This window comes from Squalius cephalus (assembly GCF_949319135.1).
Source record: "Squalius cephalus genome assembly, chromosome: 13".
NCBI classification, from domain to species: Eukaryota; Metazoa; Chordata; class Actinopteri; order Cypriniformes; family Leuciscidae; genus Squalius; species Squalius cephalus.
In genome coordinates, this window is record NC_137134.1 from 29366509 (window position 1) to 29387976 (window position 21468).

At 37.9% G+C, this 21468-nt stretch overlaps 1 protein-coding gene and 1 long non-coding RNA gene across 2 annotated transcripts in view; one reads left to right on the forward strand and one right to left on the reverse strand.

Annotated features, from left to right (window-relative positions):
- LOC307169914 overlaps window positions 1–21468 on the forward strand; it is a 33936-nt gene that overhangs the window by 11429 nt on the left and 1039 nt on the right. The window lies entirely within an intron of this gene.
- On the reverse strand, window positions 10310–14073 carry LOC307169894 (ladderlectin-like). The gene is made up of 6 exons (XM_079890786.1): window positions 13999–14073; window positions 13788–13855; window positions 13485–13603; window positions 12324–12446; window positions 11051–11162; window positions 10310–10862 (listed from the first exon to the last, which is right to left on the reverse strand). The coding sequence occupies exons 2-6, from the start codon at window positions 13846–13848 to the stop codon at window positions 10765–10767; spliced, it is 513 nt and encodes a 170-aa protein (XP_079746912.1). The 5' UTR covers window positions 13849–13855; window positions 13999–14073; the 3' UTR covers window positions 10310–10764.

The window sequence follows — 21468 nt, forward strand, 5'->3', positions numbered from 1 at the left end:
CTAGAAGCATGGCCTCATCGTGGGCTTGGTATAGCTGGATTGCCTTGCAAGATATCTGTATGGCGGCAGGCTGGGCCTCCCCGTCTACATTTATAAGGTTTTATAACCTAGAGGTTCCCGCTTTGCAGGCTAAGCTACTTTCGGTCCAATAAATCAGAACTACCTGCCCCGACTCTATTGGCTCAGAATTCTGAAACTGCTTGAGCAACGCTTGCAGATCGATCAAATATCTCTAATGGGCAGTGTTTAAGACCCATTATATTCATCTGTCCAGGCTGTGTGAAACAATATAAATGGCCCCTTATCAGGTGCTATTCATTTCAGCCCTCTTCCCGTACTCTCTGTGAGTACCTTATGATTTTGCACTATATGAGCCCCGGGCACCTGCCCTTGGAACTTTGGTGTTGGATCTCAGCACGCACGGCGTTTTACACTGTGTTCCCCATAGCGTAAGATACTTACGCAGTACGAGAGACCTCTCGTGAGAGAACGTACTTGGTTACTAACGTAACCTCGGTTCTCTCTAGAAGAGGGAACGAGTACTGTGTATCTTTGCCGTGCATGCAACAAGCTCTGGTTCGCTTTGGCGATGAAAACCAGTGTATCAGCCTATCAAGCCATATTTATAAGGCCCACGCCACGTGAGTTTTGGCGGGACGTGACGTAGTGGGCGCGAAGCGCTCCCTTTGGATCTGACATCACGGGGGCCTCTCTCGATAGGCTGCTGCAGTTGCCGCAGGGCAGCCAATAGGCACGCGAGCCGTCTTGCCTATACCTGCATGCTGCCGCAACGCGTTTTACATTATTTCAAAATTAAAGGATAATTTTTGGCTTCAGTATCTCACAGAAAAGAGATTTCCCCATAGCGTAAGATACTTACGCAGTACTCGTTCCCTCTTCTAGAGAGAACTGAGGTTACGTTAGTAGTACGTTTCAGTCCTGTGCTCCATACAAGAGTGATTCCTAAAATAATGTGTGTTGTTGAGGTGACGTGCTTTAATTTTAAGTGAGCAGATTTCACCTGAATGAAGATGATGATGAATCAGGTGAAAAGTCTCTCAGACGCACATTGAAGGAGGGAACCGAGACATCGAACCTGAAGATCACAGAGACTGAGAAAAGCACAGAGATGTGGGCACTTTGACTAGTAAACAACCCTATAGCCTACTAAACAGGTATCCTACTCGAATCCTCCTGGACACTGCTCTAACTACATATTTGCTAATTAGGGATATTAATTAATCTAAAAAAAAAAGATTAAAAACAAGTGGTTTGTATTATTTGTAGGATCAACACTTCTTCATCCACACCTGTGTTTTGTTCCCTGACTCGTCATCATCCTACAGAACTGGAGCAGGAGTGGATATCTTGAGCTGTCCTCATCACTGCATCTGGACTAACCACTATCAAGGAAACTTAAGGTGAGATTTTCTATCTAATTATGATCTTGATCTCATTCTATACATTTCTACCTTTATGTTTTATGGACAGGACCACTGTTATGCTACTGAAAAAAAAAAAATCAAGATTGTTTGCAGCGTTTAGTTAGTTTCTCGTCCATACTGCTGAAAACAAAATAAATGTAAAAAATAAAAAAAATAAAAACTATCAAACATAAATCATAAATTGTAAGTCATTCATTGCATTTATTCTTAAAATTACCCAGACACTGACAGAAAAATGATATGACCTTTAAGAATATGACCCTGAGAGTGTCACACTGCTTAACTGCAGGATCACTGCATGAGTATGTTTGCTCACTGAAATCACCCACATTTCCAAGATAATAAATTGGCGAAATAATTGTACAAATGTAAAATTAACTGATGACCAATTTACAAATAAAATTAAGTATGTTATTAAAACTAGTTTAATCTAATAATAGGCCTAAACCAAAACCAATTTGCTGCCTTTGATGCAGATCGCTGAAATAAAATGATTTTCATTGTTTTAAAATTTTGCGATACCATTGTAAGGCCCGATATATTGGTCCAATGGTGGTTCGCCAATACACGGGGAAGGTTATCACGTGTTCTGTCCTCACTAATGCAGAGTATTGGTTGGTTAAATTTGCAATACATTAATCATATTTATTTACACGTTATTTCATCTGACTCCATAAATGAAATGTTTTAATAATATCTGTGCCTCACTAAAAGTGAGCGAATGTTTGACTATTCCTTTTAACCATTAAATGAACAATGTCAAAATCAGTTAGAATAATCACATTACAATTTAATATTTCAGATATCAGAGATCAATTCCACAATCAATTCAAATATCTAGAACATGGTTATACATTGATTACACCAAATCATCTTACCCAGCTTGTAGCTGAGAGAGAGAGAGAGAGAGAGAGAGAAAGGGAGAGACCACCTATTCCAGGGGTGGGCAAGTAACTTTGGCCGCGGTCCAAATTTTGTTTTAGCCAGTAGATGGCGGGCCAGCTACATGGAGTAGCCCTATGGATACAAATTAAATACTCTTAATTAATACTCTTAACGTCTACATTGCATATATCAATGAAATCATTTTAAACAGATCAAGTAGCCCACTATTGTGTTAACATATTACAGCCATTTTAATAAAGGTGTGAATAGCAATCATGCCTCATTTGCTTACAGTCCGACTTTTGAACTTTATTCCTTTTTTTATTATTATTATTTATTCGGGACACACACATACACACCTATGATTTTAAGGAGGTCTGCGTGGGACTGTTTTTTTTTTTCTTCTCGTCCCGCTCCCACAAGGTTCTATTCAGCAACGCTTAAAATACACTCTGTGTTCACCCACTTTATTTCCCGACCTGACGGGTTCGCAAAATTTAGATCTCGTTTCCAGAATCTCACATTCAAATGTCTGTAACGGAAAGAGAGAGATTAAAGGGGGGGTGAAATGCTCATTTTCACTCAATCTCCTGTTAATCTTGAGTACCTATAGAGTAGTATTGCATCCTTCATATCTCCAAAACGTCTTTAGTTTTATTATATTTATAAGTTAAAGATTGGCTGTACCGAGTCTTTCCGGAAAAAACCGAGCGGCTGGGGGCGGGCCGTGTGGGCGGTGTGCTATAGCTGTGCTAACTGATCTAACAACAACACAGAGAGACATTTGAAGTAGTTTACTCACCATGACTGCTCGATCCTTAAGCATTAGACGATCTGCAAATAAGTCGATCTGGGCTTTGTTTATAAAACAATCATCGTCGAAATGCAGGGAACAAAGAGTCGTGCACAACCTCCGTTGATGCTTCGAAAAAACAAACTCCATCCACTATTCCCTTAACGCTGGGTTCTTTGGGAATCTGTGCAGGGTTGTCTTGCCCTGCCAACCAAAAACCCACTTCTTTGGTGACATTGACTTCCCTAAAGCCGAGCATAGCGCTTTGAGGTAACGTACTGCTTTCGCTCTCTTCTCTCTCTGGTCTGCGAGTGCGCGCGCGGCCGCGGAGAAGTGCCCTTAGGACCCATATAAGGAAATTCCGCTCTCTCTTACGTAAGACAGAGCCATACTCGAAAAAAACTTTCCGAAACTTGTGACAAACCGGAAGGAGTATTTTTGGAACAAAAATACTCCTTCAAACGTACAACTTAACTTTGTCCATGTTTAGCATGGGAATTCAACTCTTTAACAGTGTAAAAAACTCAGTATGCATGAAACAGCAATTCACCCCCCCCTTTAAGTAGCCTATAACAGTTATAAATACTATACAAAAATTGAGTTTGTGTCAATATAAAATATTATTTTAACATTGTAGGCTTAGGCTAGGCTACTGTCAGCAGAGAAAAAAATGTCACAGAAAAAATTAATGAAATATAAATAACATAAATTAAATATAGGACAAAGCCTATCACTCAAATTTCTAAGCCAAATAAACGAAAACCATATTGCCCTACTGACAAATGAAGTGGGCTATTTTCTGCCAAACTATTTCAAACATCCTTGCAAAAAAAGAATGTTGTTGACTGACAACGGTTTCAGTACCAAACAGCTCCTCAGAGCTAGGAGCCTGCAGGTGGTCAGAATGAAGTGCGGATACGCTGTCAAAAAATGTCGGGAGTGGGCTATTGTCAGTCAGACCGCCCGCTCCGTCCAAAGTATATAGGTATAACAGAGTTACGACCGCTACCGTATAATTTAAAATTTAATCCCGCGCCGCACGATTCCTTATGCGCGTTTCACACAGTATGCGGCCGTGAAATCGACGCGCGGGTACGGCTTTTCTCAAGTAGTGGAAGAGTTTTGTGCAGCATTTAGTGCAAATATTTTTTATCAGGTAATACATATTATTTATCAGTGTGTTATACCCGAATAAATAATAAGTAACGAATGATACACAGGGCCTATTCGTAAACCATTATTGTAAAATAAAAATAGGCTGATAAAAAAAAAAAAAAAAAAAAAATCTTCCAAATAATCCGGTGGGCCAGAAAATATTGCTGGCGGGCCACCTGACCTATTCAATTCATGTCCAGCAAAGAAGAGGCCAGAGAGAGCGAAAACACCTTCCTTTATCCTCTTTGACCAGGTGATATGGGGGATGGGGGAGACCACCCTCAAATGGCTTCTGTTCAACAAAAGGGGGGCTGCCTTACACTGGCGGAGCTAGGGGGTGGCCAGGGGTGGCCATGGCCACCCTTGGTCTAAGCTTGGCCACTCCTCTCACAACTGCTGTTTCTGTCTTTTTTTTTATTGACAAAAATTGTGTTTTTTAAAACGCTGAACCGTCTCTTTAAGACCACAAAAAACGTGAGACTTTTCAGATGCACACTCTAACTTCACCTCAGAATGAGCTTCAGCAGAACATCAGACAGTGATATGCACATAGTAAATATAGAGTCAGTCTTTCTCAACTGGTTGGTTGCAAGAACGTTTTGAGTAAGTCGAATAGTGTGCAGTCAACAACAAACGTAGTTCTCTTTTTTTCTCATGCTACTTTTATTTTAGAAGGTGTGTGTGAAAACTTGTGACACTTATGTCAGATGCTGATAAAAGGGCGTTGTCATTATTCAGTTGGCTATCTTCGGTAAAATGAGATGTTATCAGGCCAAATGTCAGTAAAACTAACTTTTCTGTCATACGGCTGACAGCCGTTGTACTGTGCTTGCACATTACGCGCAAATGCGGCGTGCTGTAGCCGTAGTTGTCGTTAATTAACTCATGTAAGAATCAAAAAGGCGATTAAAGCTGTCAAAACTGCATGCATGTATTTGTTATACTATGCGTCACATGTGTCTGGATTAAAAATAATCCATGCAAGTGCTCTAAGTGAGTGATCATTGATCCAAGATGGCTGCTGGCAAGTGTGGTGTGCTTGTGGTGCTTTTAGTATACATATTTATTATTAACTTTTTAGAAAACGGACATGGTTGCTATGCTCACTCAAATAAACTTTTATTTAAAAAACAACCTGGTTATGGAAAGAAAATCCTCATGGACACATTTCTTTATCCATGTTGGTATGCAGCCAAACGCAATGAAAAAGGTGGCGTCAAAAGGCAAGTGAATGGCGACAAATTGATCATTTGTATCTGCCTATTATTATCTGGAGATATACATCAATGTCCGGGCCCGATGCGGGAATTTGGACCAAGGAATACGATGTCAAGAAGGCCCTCGGCATGTGCGATGGGTTGCTCTAGACATTCAAACGCCGGGGACAAACTCCTATCCATGAGTGTCGCTGAAGGGAGTGGAAGCGTGCGTGGAGGCGCCGGGAGAAGTGGTGGAGATCCGGAGCTGGGAGACGTGACGGTGATTAGGGAGCGCGGTGTAGAGCAGGTCAGGGGATTGGATCCACAGGCCACCGTGGAGCAGGCACTCTTGGACGAGATGGCGGGTGTCAACAAAGAGATATCGAATGTGGACTACTTCATGATGGCGAGAGGATTACACCTGCTTCATCTCAACGTCAGAAGCCTTCTCCCGAAAATCACAGAGATCCGACACCTCAGCAAAAGCAGAAAGGTGGGAATATTTTGTTTCACGGAGACATGGCTGGATGACTCCATTACGGATGCTGAAATCGAATTGGAGAACTATTTGGTAATTAGGAGAGATCGAAACCGTAAAGGTGGAGGGGTGTGTATATATGTAAGAGCGGACATTGGTTTTAATCATAGAATGGACTTAAATAGTGAGCAGGTTGAAGCGGTTTGGTTAGATATTTTGCTACCGAAGAGTAAGCCCATACTAATTTGCGCATGTTATAGACCGCCTGATCAAACACAGTTTTATGAACTTTTAGAGGATGTTTGCGCAAATTGCATGGACCTGGTTAAATCTGAAGTTATCATGTTGGGGGATTTTAACACTGATGTTCAGAAAAGTGATGTTTCAGGGTATAAAGCATTGATGAATTTCTGTCGCTCCAATAGTTTACATCAGCTGATTAATGAACCTACACGTGTGTGCTCTACCACCCAAACCACGATTGATCTTGTCCTAGTGTCAGACAAATCTAGGATAACAGAAAGCGGGGTTATAAAATATGGGTTGAGTGACCATTCTATTATTTTTTGTACTAGAAAGATCAAGAAAGCAGTGCTCAACTGTCATACTTCTATAAAAACCCGTTCACTGAAAAAGTATAGCAAAGAAGCACTGAATGACTGTTTAAATAAAATGAACTGGTCTAAAGTTTTGCAATGTAGTGACGTGGACAGAGCATGGTGCCTATTTAAAAGTATGTTTTTAGAAGCTGTGGATAAAATAGCCCCATATAAAGAAATTAGAATAAGGCAGAGAACAGAACCCTGGGTGAATGATGACGTCCTTGAGGCAATTAGGGTAAGAAATAGGAAGTATGGGAAATTCAGAGAAAACAAGGATGAGCAGAGTTGGGCTGATTATAAAAAGGCAAGAAATGAAGTTAATAGATTAATGGGCAATACTAAAAAGGCACATTTCAAAGAAAAAATTACTGAATATAGAAACGACTCAGGAAAGTTATGGAAATCCCTTAAGCAACTTGGCTACAGTAAAAGGCTAAGAACAAAAAACAGTAATATCACTTTAGATCTTGGCAACAACATTACATCAGAGAAGGAGATGGTGGCAGATAGCTTTAATAAGCATTTCTCATCAGTTGCCAGGAAGCTTGTGGAAAAGTTACCTGGTCAGACTGGTCAATATGGTGAAAGTCATGTGCAGGACTTTTACTCTCAGTTAGGTGTCCGGGCGGGGAGTTTCTTTTTTGAAAAGGTGAGGGAGACACTTGTTCTTGAGAAGCTGAAGAGGCTTGATGGCTCTAAAGCCACAGGATTAGATTCTATTCCATCTAAATTCGTGAGGGATGCCGCTGAGATTATTACTCCGAGCATTACTCATATTATAAACAGGTCGATAGAACAAGGATGCTTCCCCAATGACCTCAAGATTGCCAGAGTGATTCCATTATATAAGAAAGGGAGTAAACTAGACCCTGGTAATTATAGACCCGTCTCAATTCTTGGTTGTCTGTCAAAGATAATTGAAAGGATTATTTTTGAACAGATTGATAATTACTTAAAATCACAAAACCTACTTTATGAGTTTCAGTCTGGCTTTCGGAAATCACATTCTACGGATTCCTGTTTATTGTTTCTAACGGACTATATAAAAAAGGAGGTAGATAATGGAAACTTCTGTGGCATGGTCATGTTAGACTTACAAAAAGCTTTTGATACAGTCGACCATGGTGTCTTAATGTATAAATTGAAAGCCATGGGTTTTAGTGAATTAGCACAGAAATGGGTGGGCTCCTATTTGGAGAATAGAACGCAAGTAGTGGACATTGGGGGGAAAATGTCTCAACCAAAAGGCATGGACTGTGGGGTACCTCAAGGGAGCGTCTTGGGTCCACTTTTCTTTTTACTATATATAAATGATCTAAAGTCTGCTTGTTCATGCAGTCTTTTTTTATATGCAGATGATTCTGCGATGGTTGTTTCTCACAAGGATAAAAATATGATTGAAAACGAACTTAGCTCAGCACTTCTAAATGTTAGTATGTGGATGGCTGATAACAGATTATCACTTCACCTAGGGAAAACTGAATCCATATTGTTTGGAACAAAGATAAAGTTAAAGAAAGCCTCCAGTTTTAAGGTCCTAGCTGGAGATATTGTAATTACTGCCAAGGAATCAATCAGTTATCTTGGATGTATGTTAGATTGCAATTTATCTGGAGTAGGTCAGGCCCATAAGGTAATTACTAAAGTAAATCAGAGAGTCCGTTTTTTGGCCAGAATATCAAAGTTTTTAGATGAAAAAACAAAGCTAATTCTGGCAGGAGCTTTAATTCAGCCATATTTTGATTATGCGTGTGGATCATGGTACAATGGTGTCACAGGGAACCTGAAACATAGGCTTCAGACGTCTCAAAATAAATTAATAAGGCTTATTTTAGACCTTCCCATAAGAACTCATCTGGAATCTTCCCACTTTGAAAGAGTGGGATGGTTGAAAGTTGAGGATCGCGTGTCTCAGATGCAGCTGGGTATGGTACATAAAATTGTTAATGGAGATGTTCCCAAATATTTTAGAAATTATTTTAAAAGAGTAAGTGAAGGTCACAGTTACTCCACTAGGGGTAGCTCAACAGATTTTGTACCCCCCAGATTTAATACGAATCTGGGCAAACAATCTTTTCTTTATGCTGGAACTATCCTTTGGAATCGGTTACCTGGTACACTAAAGACAGTACGAAGCATAGGCAGTTTTAAACAGGGTTTGAAAGTATGGCTTAGATGCCAATCATAGTTTTTATTATATCATAGTCTATTTTTATTGTATATTTTTCTGTATAATATGTATGAATTTGTTTAATGTATGAAAAATGATTGATGTGTGAATTGCTGCAACTTGTCCTTTCCCCTTGCCCTTATAGGGACCACAATGGAAATAAGTCTTTGGGCTTTATTGTGTTATCCCTGACTATTTATGTATTTTAATATATGACACAGAGTACTGTTTTCATATTTTTATATTTAAGTGGTCAAATAAAATCAATCAATCAATCAATCAAAATATTCTGTATGTGAGATCACAATATAAGGCACAAACTGATATGTAATATTTTAATGTCCAAATAAATGTGAGCACTGTGCATTGTAGAAGATATGCATTCATTTTGCGTTAATTTGTAAAGGACAAACAAAACTGGATAATTTTTAAATCCATAAAATAACTAATTTTACATTCTGGTTACATTACATTATGAAAAACATAACATTTTTACATTATGTGCTGTTGACTTCCGCCTTGTTCACATTCATGGGGATTCAAAAGAGAACTTTTGCTTTCCTTTTTAATTTAGGTATGATAGAACTGTTGCAATTATTTATTTTGACAACTAATATAGAAAGTTAAACTTTTTTTGACAAACTCGGAATTGGTTGAAGAGTTCATTGATTATAAAAAACGCATTGAAGGTTGAATAATCTTTGGACTACAGTATTTATCTGCATGCTATCTCATCCATGAAGATGCAACAATGTAGAACAAGCAAGTTGAACTTTAGCTATAGTGTGTGCCCTTTTATTACTATTTAATTCATTTTAATATGAGGTGGTGGGTAATAATAATAATAATAATAAAATTTACTCAGTATTCCATGATTCCTAATTCACTATTAACTCAATTACAATTAAGTACAAATTAACTTTATTCAGTTGTGTAGGCACTAAAACAGTCCAATACATTATAGTTAAATTATTTTTAATGAAAAAATAATTAAGATTTCTGTGCCACCCCAAACTGGTTGCTGGCCCTTGCCTGGCCACCCCTATGAAAAAATCCTGGCTCCGCCACTGCTGCCTTATCTGGCCTTATCTCTGAACCAGTTTTCTCTAAACTTCTCTAAACCTTATTTCCTTTTATTTGATCTATCTGGATATGATATATCTGTACCACTCACTTTGAGACATTTCAAATGACACCAAAAACATAACAGTCAATGATAAACATTCACATTAAACCATGTTCTTGTGTGAGTTCTTAGTTGTTTCTGAGAGGAAGTGAGGTTGTATGGGGGAGGTCGAATGTTAATTAGCCAGCAGGGACCTTTTGTCTCAGACCAGGCCTCAATCAGTATTTTCAGTCTTACACCATATAGATCTGTGGGCATCACTGGACCCTTTTTGAAATACACTGTGCCCCAGTAAAATATTGCTGATAAATCATTTTCTGATATTGTAGATTACTTTCGACCCGAGAATATTCCTTTGTGTTTTCTATCAGCTGTTTAGAATCAGAATTAGCAATGCCAGAATAGTGAGCGAATCACTATTGATCTAATTAAACAGGTTTAGAAAATGGTCTGAAATGGTTTGTGATTCAGTTTTATTCGTTCAAACAGTTCACTTAATCTCTGATTTGTTTGCAGAGGTGTCACACCAAAATAATGCGATATTTTATAAGACAGAAAACAAAAAGTGCCCTGGATGAGCTCCATATTTGCTTATAATCCAGGAAACAAACATGCAAATGTCTTCTTTGCCAATGATGAAACGTGTGCTGTTACAGCATAAACCCCGCCCCTGATTTAATGCTATTTTAATAACTATTAAAATAACTATAACTATTTCCTCAAACCTTGTAACACAATATACTTATATTTTGACATACATTATCATCCACAATGCACAGTTTGCTTTTTCAATGCTTTTATTAATTTCAGGAATGTTTCAGAGAAGATACTGAAAAGAGATTAAAGTTTAGAAGATAGTTGATTTCAGAATAACATTTTGGACAATATAATGTCGGAAAAATGTAGTTCAATCAAAGTAACTGTGGAACAGCATGACGGTCTTGCTGGTCCTTAACACAAATATAGGGCAGTGAGTGTGAACAGCCCGCATCGTTCCAGCAACGTTTAGCTGTAAGGTGAAATAATGAAATCAGTTATTCAGATCATTATAGTGGTGTTAGAATCAAAATGAAATGGAATATTTAATTTAAGGCACTTTGTAATATCCAAATTGAGTGATTTCATGTTACTGTATGATGTAAAATTGTAGGATTGTAAATTATAATTGAAATATTAAAAAACAGACTGCATTCTTACAGGAATAGTTGATCTCCAAACATTTCTCGATACCCTTGTGATTGTTAGGTTCTCCAGCGCACCAGTGGGTATACAGAAACACAGTTCCGTCACTCCACATCCAATGTCCATCCTAAAGAGTGAAGAGAGAGAGTGAATACAAATAGTGCACTACAGTTGTCAGACTTCAGGAAGAAGCCAATTAAATTCAGATTTGAAGTAAAACCATCTTCATTAGAAACCTTGCCTTTACTGTTTAAAGCTGAATTTGTATTTTTTAGACAGAGACAAAGGTCTCTTTACACTCTCTTTACAAAAAATGTTGGGTTATTTTTTCAGTATGTTGGTAGTTTTCTTGTGCTACCCAGAGCTTGGGTCAGACGTAACAAACCAGGGAGTGTGTTATTTATCGCAGGCTTTTGCCACAGGTCACTTCAGGAGAGAGCGCAGCACCATCAAAATGGTGTAGGCCTATGTCTTCTGTAAAATACAGGTTTGTGTACGTTTCATTTTATCTTTAAATTCGTTATTGTGCTGTATATTGTTTACATTTTATGCAAAGCAACATACAAAGGCGCGATGTGAATCACCTTTTACACTAGTGTCGCATGATTTGCGTCAGTCTTTTCGGCTGATGGAAACGCCTGATGCCTTGCATAAAATTTTATTAAAAAATATACAGAACATAAATGCGTAGGCTATGATATTAAAATATGTTCTCAGAACTGTGCACTGATTGTTTATGGATGTTATGTAGTCAGTCAAAGCATATTTCAGCTACGAGTGAAACGCAGGGTGGCGGTCTAAAGTTCTCCCGCTGAACATCCCCCCCCCCCCCCCCCCCCCCATCGTTGAAGTCAGTACCTGATTGCCTAATCCTAACCCCACCCCTAATCCCAACCCCTACCCCACAACTAATCCTAAAGGGTGGAACTAATTTTGCAGGGTTGAAATTCGGCACAACATCTGTTCGAGATCCAACGCCGTTTACGGTGGAAACTGGGAAAACAGAGACTTGTCGATTGCACTTGAATTACTTATACATGTTTATTTTTACTTCTAATATTTCTTAAACGAGCTTAAATGTTGTCAATATGTATAAAAAATTATATAAAATATACTGTACTGTAAAATATGATTGAAAATGAAGGAAATTATCATGCAAGCCATGTATCGAGCAACCCAATTAGCTGTAAAATGAACCCAGCATGAGTTCTGTCCTTTATTTATCCAGCCCTTGGGTTGTTTTTAACCCAGTATTCTTTTAGAGTGTAGGACACACATCTGAACTTACTAAAGCACTATGAGCACCAATCCAAGTACGTGTGGAAGAAGAAGGCAACAGACTCAGCAGGAAATCATTTTCCAGTTTTTCACGCACAGATGCGAGGTTCCCTCCAAGACTTTGACAGTTTTTCTAAAGAGACAGAATTTTTTGTCAATATACAAAATCAAATGTTTTGTAGCATAAAGCAAAAGTGACAACATTTTAGACATTTGCAAACAAAGTCTGTTCTAATTGATCTATTGATAAAATCCTCGTAACAATTTGCACTAACAAGTAAAGTTAAGTAAATTTTACTGATACTGCTCTGTACAACTTGCCTGTTATCAAGTAAAATCTACTTACTATTGAACTTCACATTCATTTGACATTTAATTGAAGTAATTAAGTAAATATTACTTAATAATATTTAATTTATTTAATTTCACATATAGAATAAAGTAACATCTACTTAACTAACTTTAGTAAATTTAACAAAATGAACTTTTTACTCAACAAAATATCACTGAATTAAACCACACATTTAAAGTGTATGCTTTACTTAGAAATATCTAAATAAATAATACAATAAATACTGTATAAATTCCATACTTTATCTAAGTACATAAAATTAACAAACTACATGAACACAGAGACCTCAATACTTGGTACACAATGACAGGTAACATTCGATAGATCGTTTTTGAGTATGACTGTGTTATTTTGTGTGGAAAATTTATCCAGATGTCACAAAACGGCAAGTTGTAAACCTAACAACAAAAGTGATGATAAAACAGAGTAAATGCATCTGGAAAACAGTGAAAAATAAACCTTATTTATTATTCATGCCCCAGTGCATGATGGTAACACCAGTATTATAAAAGTTGAGTAGGTTTTACTTAATTTTATATCATTGATATCACCGGTTTAATTTCCACAAGCTTGAATTAAGTACTTATATAGACTTTAATTTGTTTTTTTTATTCTTGCCTGAACTAGCTTTTCCATGTAGAAATTACATTTGTTTTTTTTCTGTAGTATTTACTTCACCAGAGAATAATTTGTATCAGTTTAAATGAATAATTTGAATGCACTTATTGTGTACATACATGTCTTTACATCTGTCTTTTAAGATGTACTTAAAGACACCTAATATTAAGTTTGACCAAATCATCTTGTTGTACACATTACCTCTGCTGTGATCCATTTAGCCGGATGAGAAAAGTACTTGTAGCATCCGAATCCAAATTTGATCCATGTAGCGGGGCCATCCAGTCCATCCAGTCCATTAACATCTCTTGTAATAGTCACTGCAAAGAATTTGTTTTTTATTTTTTTATTTATGTAGCTTATTTTATGTTTGTGTGATAATTTGCTGAAAATATGTGTACTTTATACACTGTACACTCCTTAATAACCATATAATTATTAGTCAATAGAATATTTCATATTTCCAAAATGTTTAGGTTTTTACAAAATAAATGTCTTGGTTACCTTCTGTATTCCCCATGGAGAAGATAATGAAAAGAAGCAGACAACTTTTCAGTATTGCCATGATGAACCTGAAATTAATAAGCAGGAAAAGTTCAATGTCTGCATGCACTCATACGCTGCACACTGCGATTCTCAATGCATTTAAAAGACAAAGCTCAAAAATACTTCAGGTAGAACATTTATTCAGAAGGTTTCTGTTCCAAAAACTCACCTTGGTTCACCTTGGCTACCCCTTTAGCAGATTTTGTGAAGAGCCAGAGCCTGTGCAATACAGTTACATTCTCATATCTATTGAGTGAAGAGGGGTAATATTTATACACATAATATCAGGAAGTAACAACCGGTGTCCTGTGCAAAGAACAAACGTTACCATTTATGGCATATTAAAGGGTAACTAACCCTCTGGTCAGAGCCTGACTCCACCCACTGGCAATATCTGAATAATACTGGAAAAGTAGGCAGAGCCCAGTGGAGAGGGGGCGTGCATCTGAGACGCATCTCTCTGTAGGCAAGGGCGTGGTTAGCTGATTCCCTCTGAGGTCACCACCCACCACAACTTCCAATAGGAAAATTCAACTGCAGTAGCCATTGTTCAACCTGAAGAGGGCAGCACTCAGATGTTTTTACACCATATATTGTAGAATTAAAACACTTTAAACCCAAATGTCAAAAAAAATTACTTGAATCAATGAACAGCATTAATAAAGCCCCAGTTTTACAGATCATTAACTAAAAAAAGTTGTCTGAGGGTTTAGTTACCCTTTAAGAATGATAGAAAGGTCAAATGTATGTGTGTGTCTTGAGTTGTTTGCTTGCGAGTGTACCAGGGTTCGAGGTTCTTAAAGGGGTGGTTCGGGATTTTTGACATCGGACCTCATTATTAAGTCAGCCTGGTTGTTATTCATCAGTGGAGACATTTTTTTTTAAAAAATTATCCAGTCCTTATATTTGGATAGTTAGCCGATGCTAGGCTAGCGCGAGTTAATGGTAGATGTTAGCTAGCCATTAAAAACCGTTTTACCCACTCCACAGTGCACCAAACGCAAATCAATTATAACACTAGACTATCGATGCAAATGTCCGTTGAGAGAATAATGTTAGAAATCAAACTTACCTTTCATCACAATGATCCCAAAGGAACTCGTTTCTCAGCAGCTGCGGAATTTTACTTTGCTCCGGTTAGTAATGCGGCAAAAAGTAAACAGAACAGAAGCGCACTACAGTCGTTACATCTAGCTTAACGTTACCGGCTCACTCGGTTGCCTAGGTAATCAATATCACTCCGCTGCTGCTGTAGACAAGGCTTATGATTACAGGGAACAAATTATAACTAATGCAATGTGATGAAAGGTAAGTTTGATTTCTAACATTATTCTCTCAACGGACATTTGCATCGATAGTCTAGTGTTATAATTGATTTGCGTTTGGTGCACTGTGGAGTGGGTAAAACGGTTTTTAATGGCTAGCTAACATCTACCATTAACTCGCGCTAGCCTAGCATCGGCTAACTATCCAAATATAAGGACTGGATAATTTTTTTTAAAAAATGTCTCCACTGATGAATAACAACCAGGCTGACTTAAAAATGAGGTCCGATGTCAAAAATCCCGAACCACCCCTTTAACCAAAAAAAAAAAAAAAAAAAAAAGGGTAAAATTTACTTATTTTTTCTTTTGCACGTTTTTGCACTCCTATTTTTTAAGTTAATGTGACATGTATGGACATTTAACCAAGTTAGGTAAAATTAACAAAGACCATAAGTAAATTTAACTGGGCCAGTTAGAATTTGTGGAGTAATTTATACTTACTCATTTGAAGTTTACTTTGCAATAGTAAGCCTTTACACCACAAATCAAAGAAATCAAACAGTCAAAATAAACCCATAAGTTAAATTCATTAAACAAAACCTTGTGAATCACTCAGTTAATCCAAAGTAAATTACATGCAAAAAACAGCTCCTCTGTTCAAACACTAGGCCTGTAGCATCCTCGTGCTGCAGTAATGTGGGGGAACAAACAATATACAAACAAACAAAAAAGGAAAAGAAAACTAGTCCACTCCAAGGGCCTTTCCCATTTCTTTTGGGCCTGATTACCAGCTCAAGCACCTGGGCGGACTAGACAATATAGCCCCAAAAAAAAACAAAAAAAAAACATCAAATACAACAAGAGCAATAAATGGGCTCTGTGGAGCTGAAAATACAAGCATTAAAACACCTTTATTATTCATATTAAAACAATCACCTCATGTTAAAACTATTTAATACGTCAAATCAACTCATACCTGTCTCCAAGATCCAAACAAATCCACATGCGAACCTCTCGCATACGAACACCACGAGTGTTGATCTATTTCCACCGGCCAGAAACAAACGCACCTACTATTTTCGTTCCTACACCTGATATTTATACTTGGCTAACCCATAGACAGTATTACAAATGGACACACCGACCCCATTGGATTCAATGAAGAAAAGTGAAGTAAATTAGAAGCACTCACTTCCTGATGGCTGAGCGTACTGCGCAAACTCAAACCGAGCTTGACGACGTAGATGTGACGTGAGCAAGCCGGACTCGTCTCGCGCTAACGGTAATTTCCTTTCACTGTCCACGTTTTGATTTCGGCTAATCAATTTTGGCGAATGCAAACAACGTGATTATTGTTCATGAGTCTAACATCCAGCCACGCAAGAAAACATGTAATCTACCTGAGGGAATAATATGCTCAAAAAACATTTCTGATTATTATTAATGTTTTAAAGCTTTTAGAAAGTACATAGAAAGCTTTTGTAACATTATCTTAACTGTCACTTTTGATTAATGTAATGCATCCTTGCTGAATAAAAGTATGCAATTACTTTCTTTATTTTTTTTCCCAAAAAATAATCTTACTACCCCAAACGTTTGAACTGTAAGCCTAGTGTATTATGTTAAAAAAGCTTTCTATTTTAGATAAATGCTGTTATTTTGAACTATGGTTTGTTTGTAATGTGACTTTTTTCATGTATGACATTAAAATTATTTTTAGAATTAAATACATAAATAGGTTAAGCAATACAAATGTGTTTATGTCTGATAACCTTTTAAACACAAACTTAACTGCAGACACTGAAATGACGTACACTGTGTGATACAGTACAAATATTTTGAGTGTCCCTCATTTTCCTATATATAACCACGATTGTCCCGCATTTTCCTTTTCTGAAGTTGGCAACCCTAACTGTCACACACACACATGCAGGAATACAAACAAACGCAAGCATGCACACACACTGACATCCACACGCACAGACACACACCCATACACACACATACAAATCCACATGCACAGACACACACACACACACGCACACACATGTACGCACGCATACTTACACGCACAGACACACACACACACACACACACACACACACACACAGACACATACACAAACACACACACATACACACACACACAGACAGACATGCTCATACTACTACTTTTTTTAGGTATATACATAAACACGCAATACAGCCAAATTGCTCCACGTCATTTATTTTTGTGGAAAGCCAGTCTACATCTAGTTCTTATCCTTTTTTGGCCTTCAAACGTCTTGAAATGCACATATTAGAGAAATAAAAATGTTTAACCCCATAACAACTTCAAATTTATGACCTCTTTGATTATAAAGCCCTGTCTACAGCCATATATTAGGCCTAGATCAATAATGAATGTGTACATATTGTGAATGAATTTAATAAACTTAGTTGCCTAGCTTTCCTGGTAGCTTTGTCTGAGAAAATGATTCATAAATCATATCAGTTGACCCTATGTTTACTTTCTTCACTGATAGACAAACGTGAAAAGCCTATAGCCTATCAGTCAAAGCTCAGCTTTAGGAGGGGAAAAGACAGAGGAAGATAAAAACAAAGAGAAAAGAGTGTGATGCTGATGAGATGAGAAAAAAAACAGCTACCCGCACCGCACATGGTTTTAAAGCTATTGTTATCCAATTTTTTTGGCCTTCAAAACATCTTAAAATGCACATATGTAGATCAGAGGAATAACAATTTTCTCGGGGGAGCATGCCCCCGAACCCCCCTGAATACCTCACATTCGGGACCTCAGTGATTATAAAACCCTGTGTAACGGATTGTATATAGTTTGTTAAATTCCTGCATAAATGGGGACATTGCACCACTGTGCTAAAAATAGCGAATTCTGGGTAAACCACAGCAGAACTTTTGATAACTGCTGTGGTAAGTCGCATGTTAAATGCTGCAGAGACAATAATAGCCTAAATGCTTTAAATTTCACTACACAATGTTTTATTTCACTGTATTTTTGTTGTGATATAACTAAGAGATGAATGCCGTTTGTTTAACGTCGAGTGAGTCATTAGTTTTAGAGTTGAATGTAGCATGTTGCATGGCTGCTGCTAATGCTATTCCTCCGTCTGATTTACTGTGTGTTGTGTAGGGCTGTTCTATTCTCTGTTTGCGATGTCATGCCATTCCTGATTCGTTTTGGTTTCCCCTTGTGCAGGTAATATATTGAATTTGATGTTTATTTTTGTTATGTGAAAAATGTATGTTATAACAGCAATATTCCTGTTGAAAACACTTTGCTGTTTTATATACTGTGTTTTCATATGGCCGAAATGCTTTAGAAGTTGGAGATTTTATTTATTTTATTTTATTTTACTGTGGAAAAGACAAAGAATTGTGAAACATGTATATTTGTACTTTTGTTTAAAAAAAAAGCATCATTCCACTATACGATCACATTTGAACCAGTTTAATAAAAAAAGAGCAGAACTTTTGATAACTGCTGTGGGCTGTTCTATTCTCTGTTTGCGATGTCATGCCATTCCTGATTCGTTTTGGTTTCCCCTTGTGCAGATGCTCCACATACACAATGAGACTGATCCATAGAGGACCGTCACACCTGCCATATGCATGTTACTGAATGAATGAATGAAACTAGTTAATAATGAGCATTAGACCATAAACTAACCTTTTTTTTTTTTTTTTTTTTTAATCATACCCTCATTGGGGGCTGAGCCCCCCTAAAATGAAAATCCTAGAATCGCCCCTGGTACTCGTCACTGCCTTGAAGCGCGAAAATCAGCCTTTTAAAGTCCGCGTGAACCGGAAGTTGCAAACGACTTTTCTCCAGTGCTGTGACGTATTTCCCAGTGAAAAGGAATATTGAACAGAGGGCAGGGTTTTACTCTAGCGCTTCTCCTCTCCATCTCTCGCTCATTACAGACTAATGGTTTGAGGGGAGTGGTTAAGCGTTTCCCAACCCAAGTCCTCAAACCTACGTCATCAGAGAATTCCAGACCGGAAGTAACTTTTCAGACTTTGATTAAAGATTACGACGGCAAACAATTTTTTTCTGTGTTTTAACTTGCACGGATTAATTGTTCACCACAAGACTAGTAATATGCGCTAACAAAGTAAATAGGGTCAATTTTGATTTCAGTTGGACTTTAAAGGGTCATTTCACCCATTTGAACATTGTTTTTTATTTAAAGTGGGTCATATATGTAGTCGAAATGTAAAATAATTTTTGAATTTGGTGCCTTCGTGACCGAGAAAAGACAAAAAATAACTTCAGAACGCATTTGTATGAAAGACAACAACTCCCACAATGCACCACATTGCACAGCTCCGCAAGCCACTCCCACTAATCCAGAAAGCGCATATCTGCCTATAAGAGAAATCACTCTTCCGTCTACAAGGCTAGCTACCACCAGAGCTTGAAATTCATTTCACATTCACACAAAATGTCTAGTTAGTTGGCGAACTCATTAGTGCATTACTCCTCGTTTGTATTTCTTTCGAAAAGGTGAATTATTGCATGGTACCTGGATGTTCAGTCAGAACATATGCGGTGCGAAACTAGGATAGTTCTCAACACAAACGTCCGTGTCCTCGTCTGATTCAGAGATTTCGTCCAGGAGAAATTGTCATCGTTGAAATTCTTTGCCGCAGACGGACTCTATCTCTGTGTTCGTAGCGGTTCGTAGTTGCATAGTGAGATCACCGGCGCCACCAGTCCGCCCTAACTCGAGCCAGTCCGGGCTCCTCGTCCGCGGCAGGCAGGTCTTCTGCCTCGGCTGCTCTTCGCTATAATGCGGCTTGTAAAGGTAGCCACAAACACCTGATTCAAGCATCAGACTTCCGAAATCCTCTTCTTCTATATCATATTGAGCACTCTCCTCCGCTATTGTCATAACTTTACATCTGTCTCCACAGCGCCTGTTAGCTTAGCTTCAAACAAGATGGAGGATATTGCTTTCAGTTTCAGAGAGTAAAGTCCCACCCACTGATCTGTAATAGGTCTGTAGCGTGAGCGCGCCCCACCCTGGGAAAGATGAGAAACTAGTGTCTGTAGTCTTAACAGAAATCCCCCCCTCTAACACTTCCTCCTACAATGACGCAAAATGACGATTTTTGCGTCATTGTAGGAGGAAGTGTAAGAGGTAAATAACAGATTTCTCTCGTCTCAGGGGAAAATGAGAGAGTGTTGCACGACCATTCAATAGTATGACTGGGTTTCTAACAATGCAAAGCTTAATGCAAATGGGTGAAGTGTCCCTTTAAATTTTAACTGACTGTTGGGCCGTCACATTCTTCATCTAGCAAGGATACGCGAGAATTGCGTTTAATTTACCTCAGCTCAGATACGTAAATATTCAAACACAACCTACAACTTCCTTGTCTAATTTATTTGAACATCTTCTGGTCAAGTATGACAAATATTTAACTTTATGCCAAAAGTATAAAGCCAAAATGACTTTAATTATGAGTAATTGATTTCAGCAACTTAAAGGGATACTCCACCGTTTTTTCATATGTTATTCCCTTAACTAAGACGAGTTGATACACACCTCTCTCGTCTCAGTGCGTGCACTCAATCGCTCTCGTGCACGTCGACACTTTTATAGCACTTAACTTAGCCCAGTTCATTCATTAGGATCCAAACAGAGATGAAGTTAGAAGCGACCAAACACCTCCACGTTTTCCCTATTTAAATACAGTTACACGAGTAGTTACACGACCAAGTATGGTGACACAAAATAAAACGTGGCACTTTTCTAAGCGGGTAAAAATGATAACTATAATGTATGGCGGAATAGCACTTGAAGTTGGGAGCACTTCGACATTTTAGTCATTTAGTCATTCGACAGAAGTGAGAGGGAGAGGATTTTTCAGGAGTGACTTTTTACTGCGCAGAGTCGAAGTGCTCCCAACTTCAAGTGCTATTCCGGCATCAACTATATATCAGGTTGTGAGCGTGAGGCACAAACATGAGCCCAGCACTTCTCATAATGAAAAGACTTTTGAATGTTTTGTTCAACAATAACTTTATGCTTTCAGTCGCTATGTGATAGCTCAACGTGAAAAACTGTTAATGATAAATTGGCTGCTTTTTTGATGCAGTTTGAGTCCCGTGACAAGTATCTTAATCCCTTATGTTTTCATCTCTACAATAATATCAGCATCATGTAGTGTAAATGTTTAATTGTAATGGACGTATTGCACAGGCTTTTTGAATCGACGAATGTCTCCGTCTGTTTATTTGGCAGTATAAAACTTCAGGTCAGGTTTATTAAGATATTAGATATGCAGAAGGCCACACAGCAACTTTTCGGCATTGCACCAAGCAAAACTCGATCTTAATCATTACAAAGA

Bases quoted from the DNA above. Each gene is read 5' to 3' on its own strand.
- LOC307169894 (XM_079890786.1), bottom strand. From the start codon at position 13,848: ATGGCAATACTGAAAAGTTGTCTGCTTCTTTTCATTATCTTCTCCATG. The intron at 11,163-12,323 runs GTAAGTTCAGAT...TTCACTCTTTAG, and splicing joins TTGGTGCTCATAGTGCTTTA to GATGGACATTGGATGTGGAG. The intron at 10,863-11,050 runs GTAAGAATGCAG...TTCACCTTACAG, and splicing joins TTTGGAGATCAACTATTCCT to CTAAACGTTGCTGGAACGAT.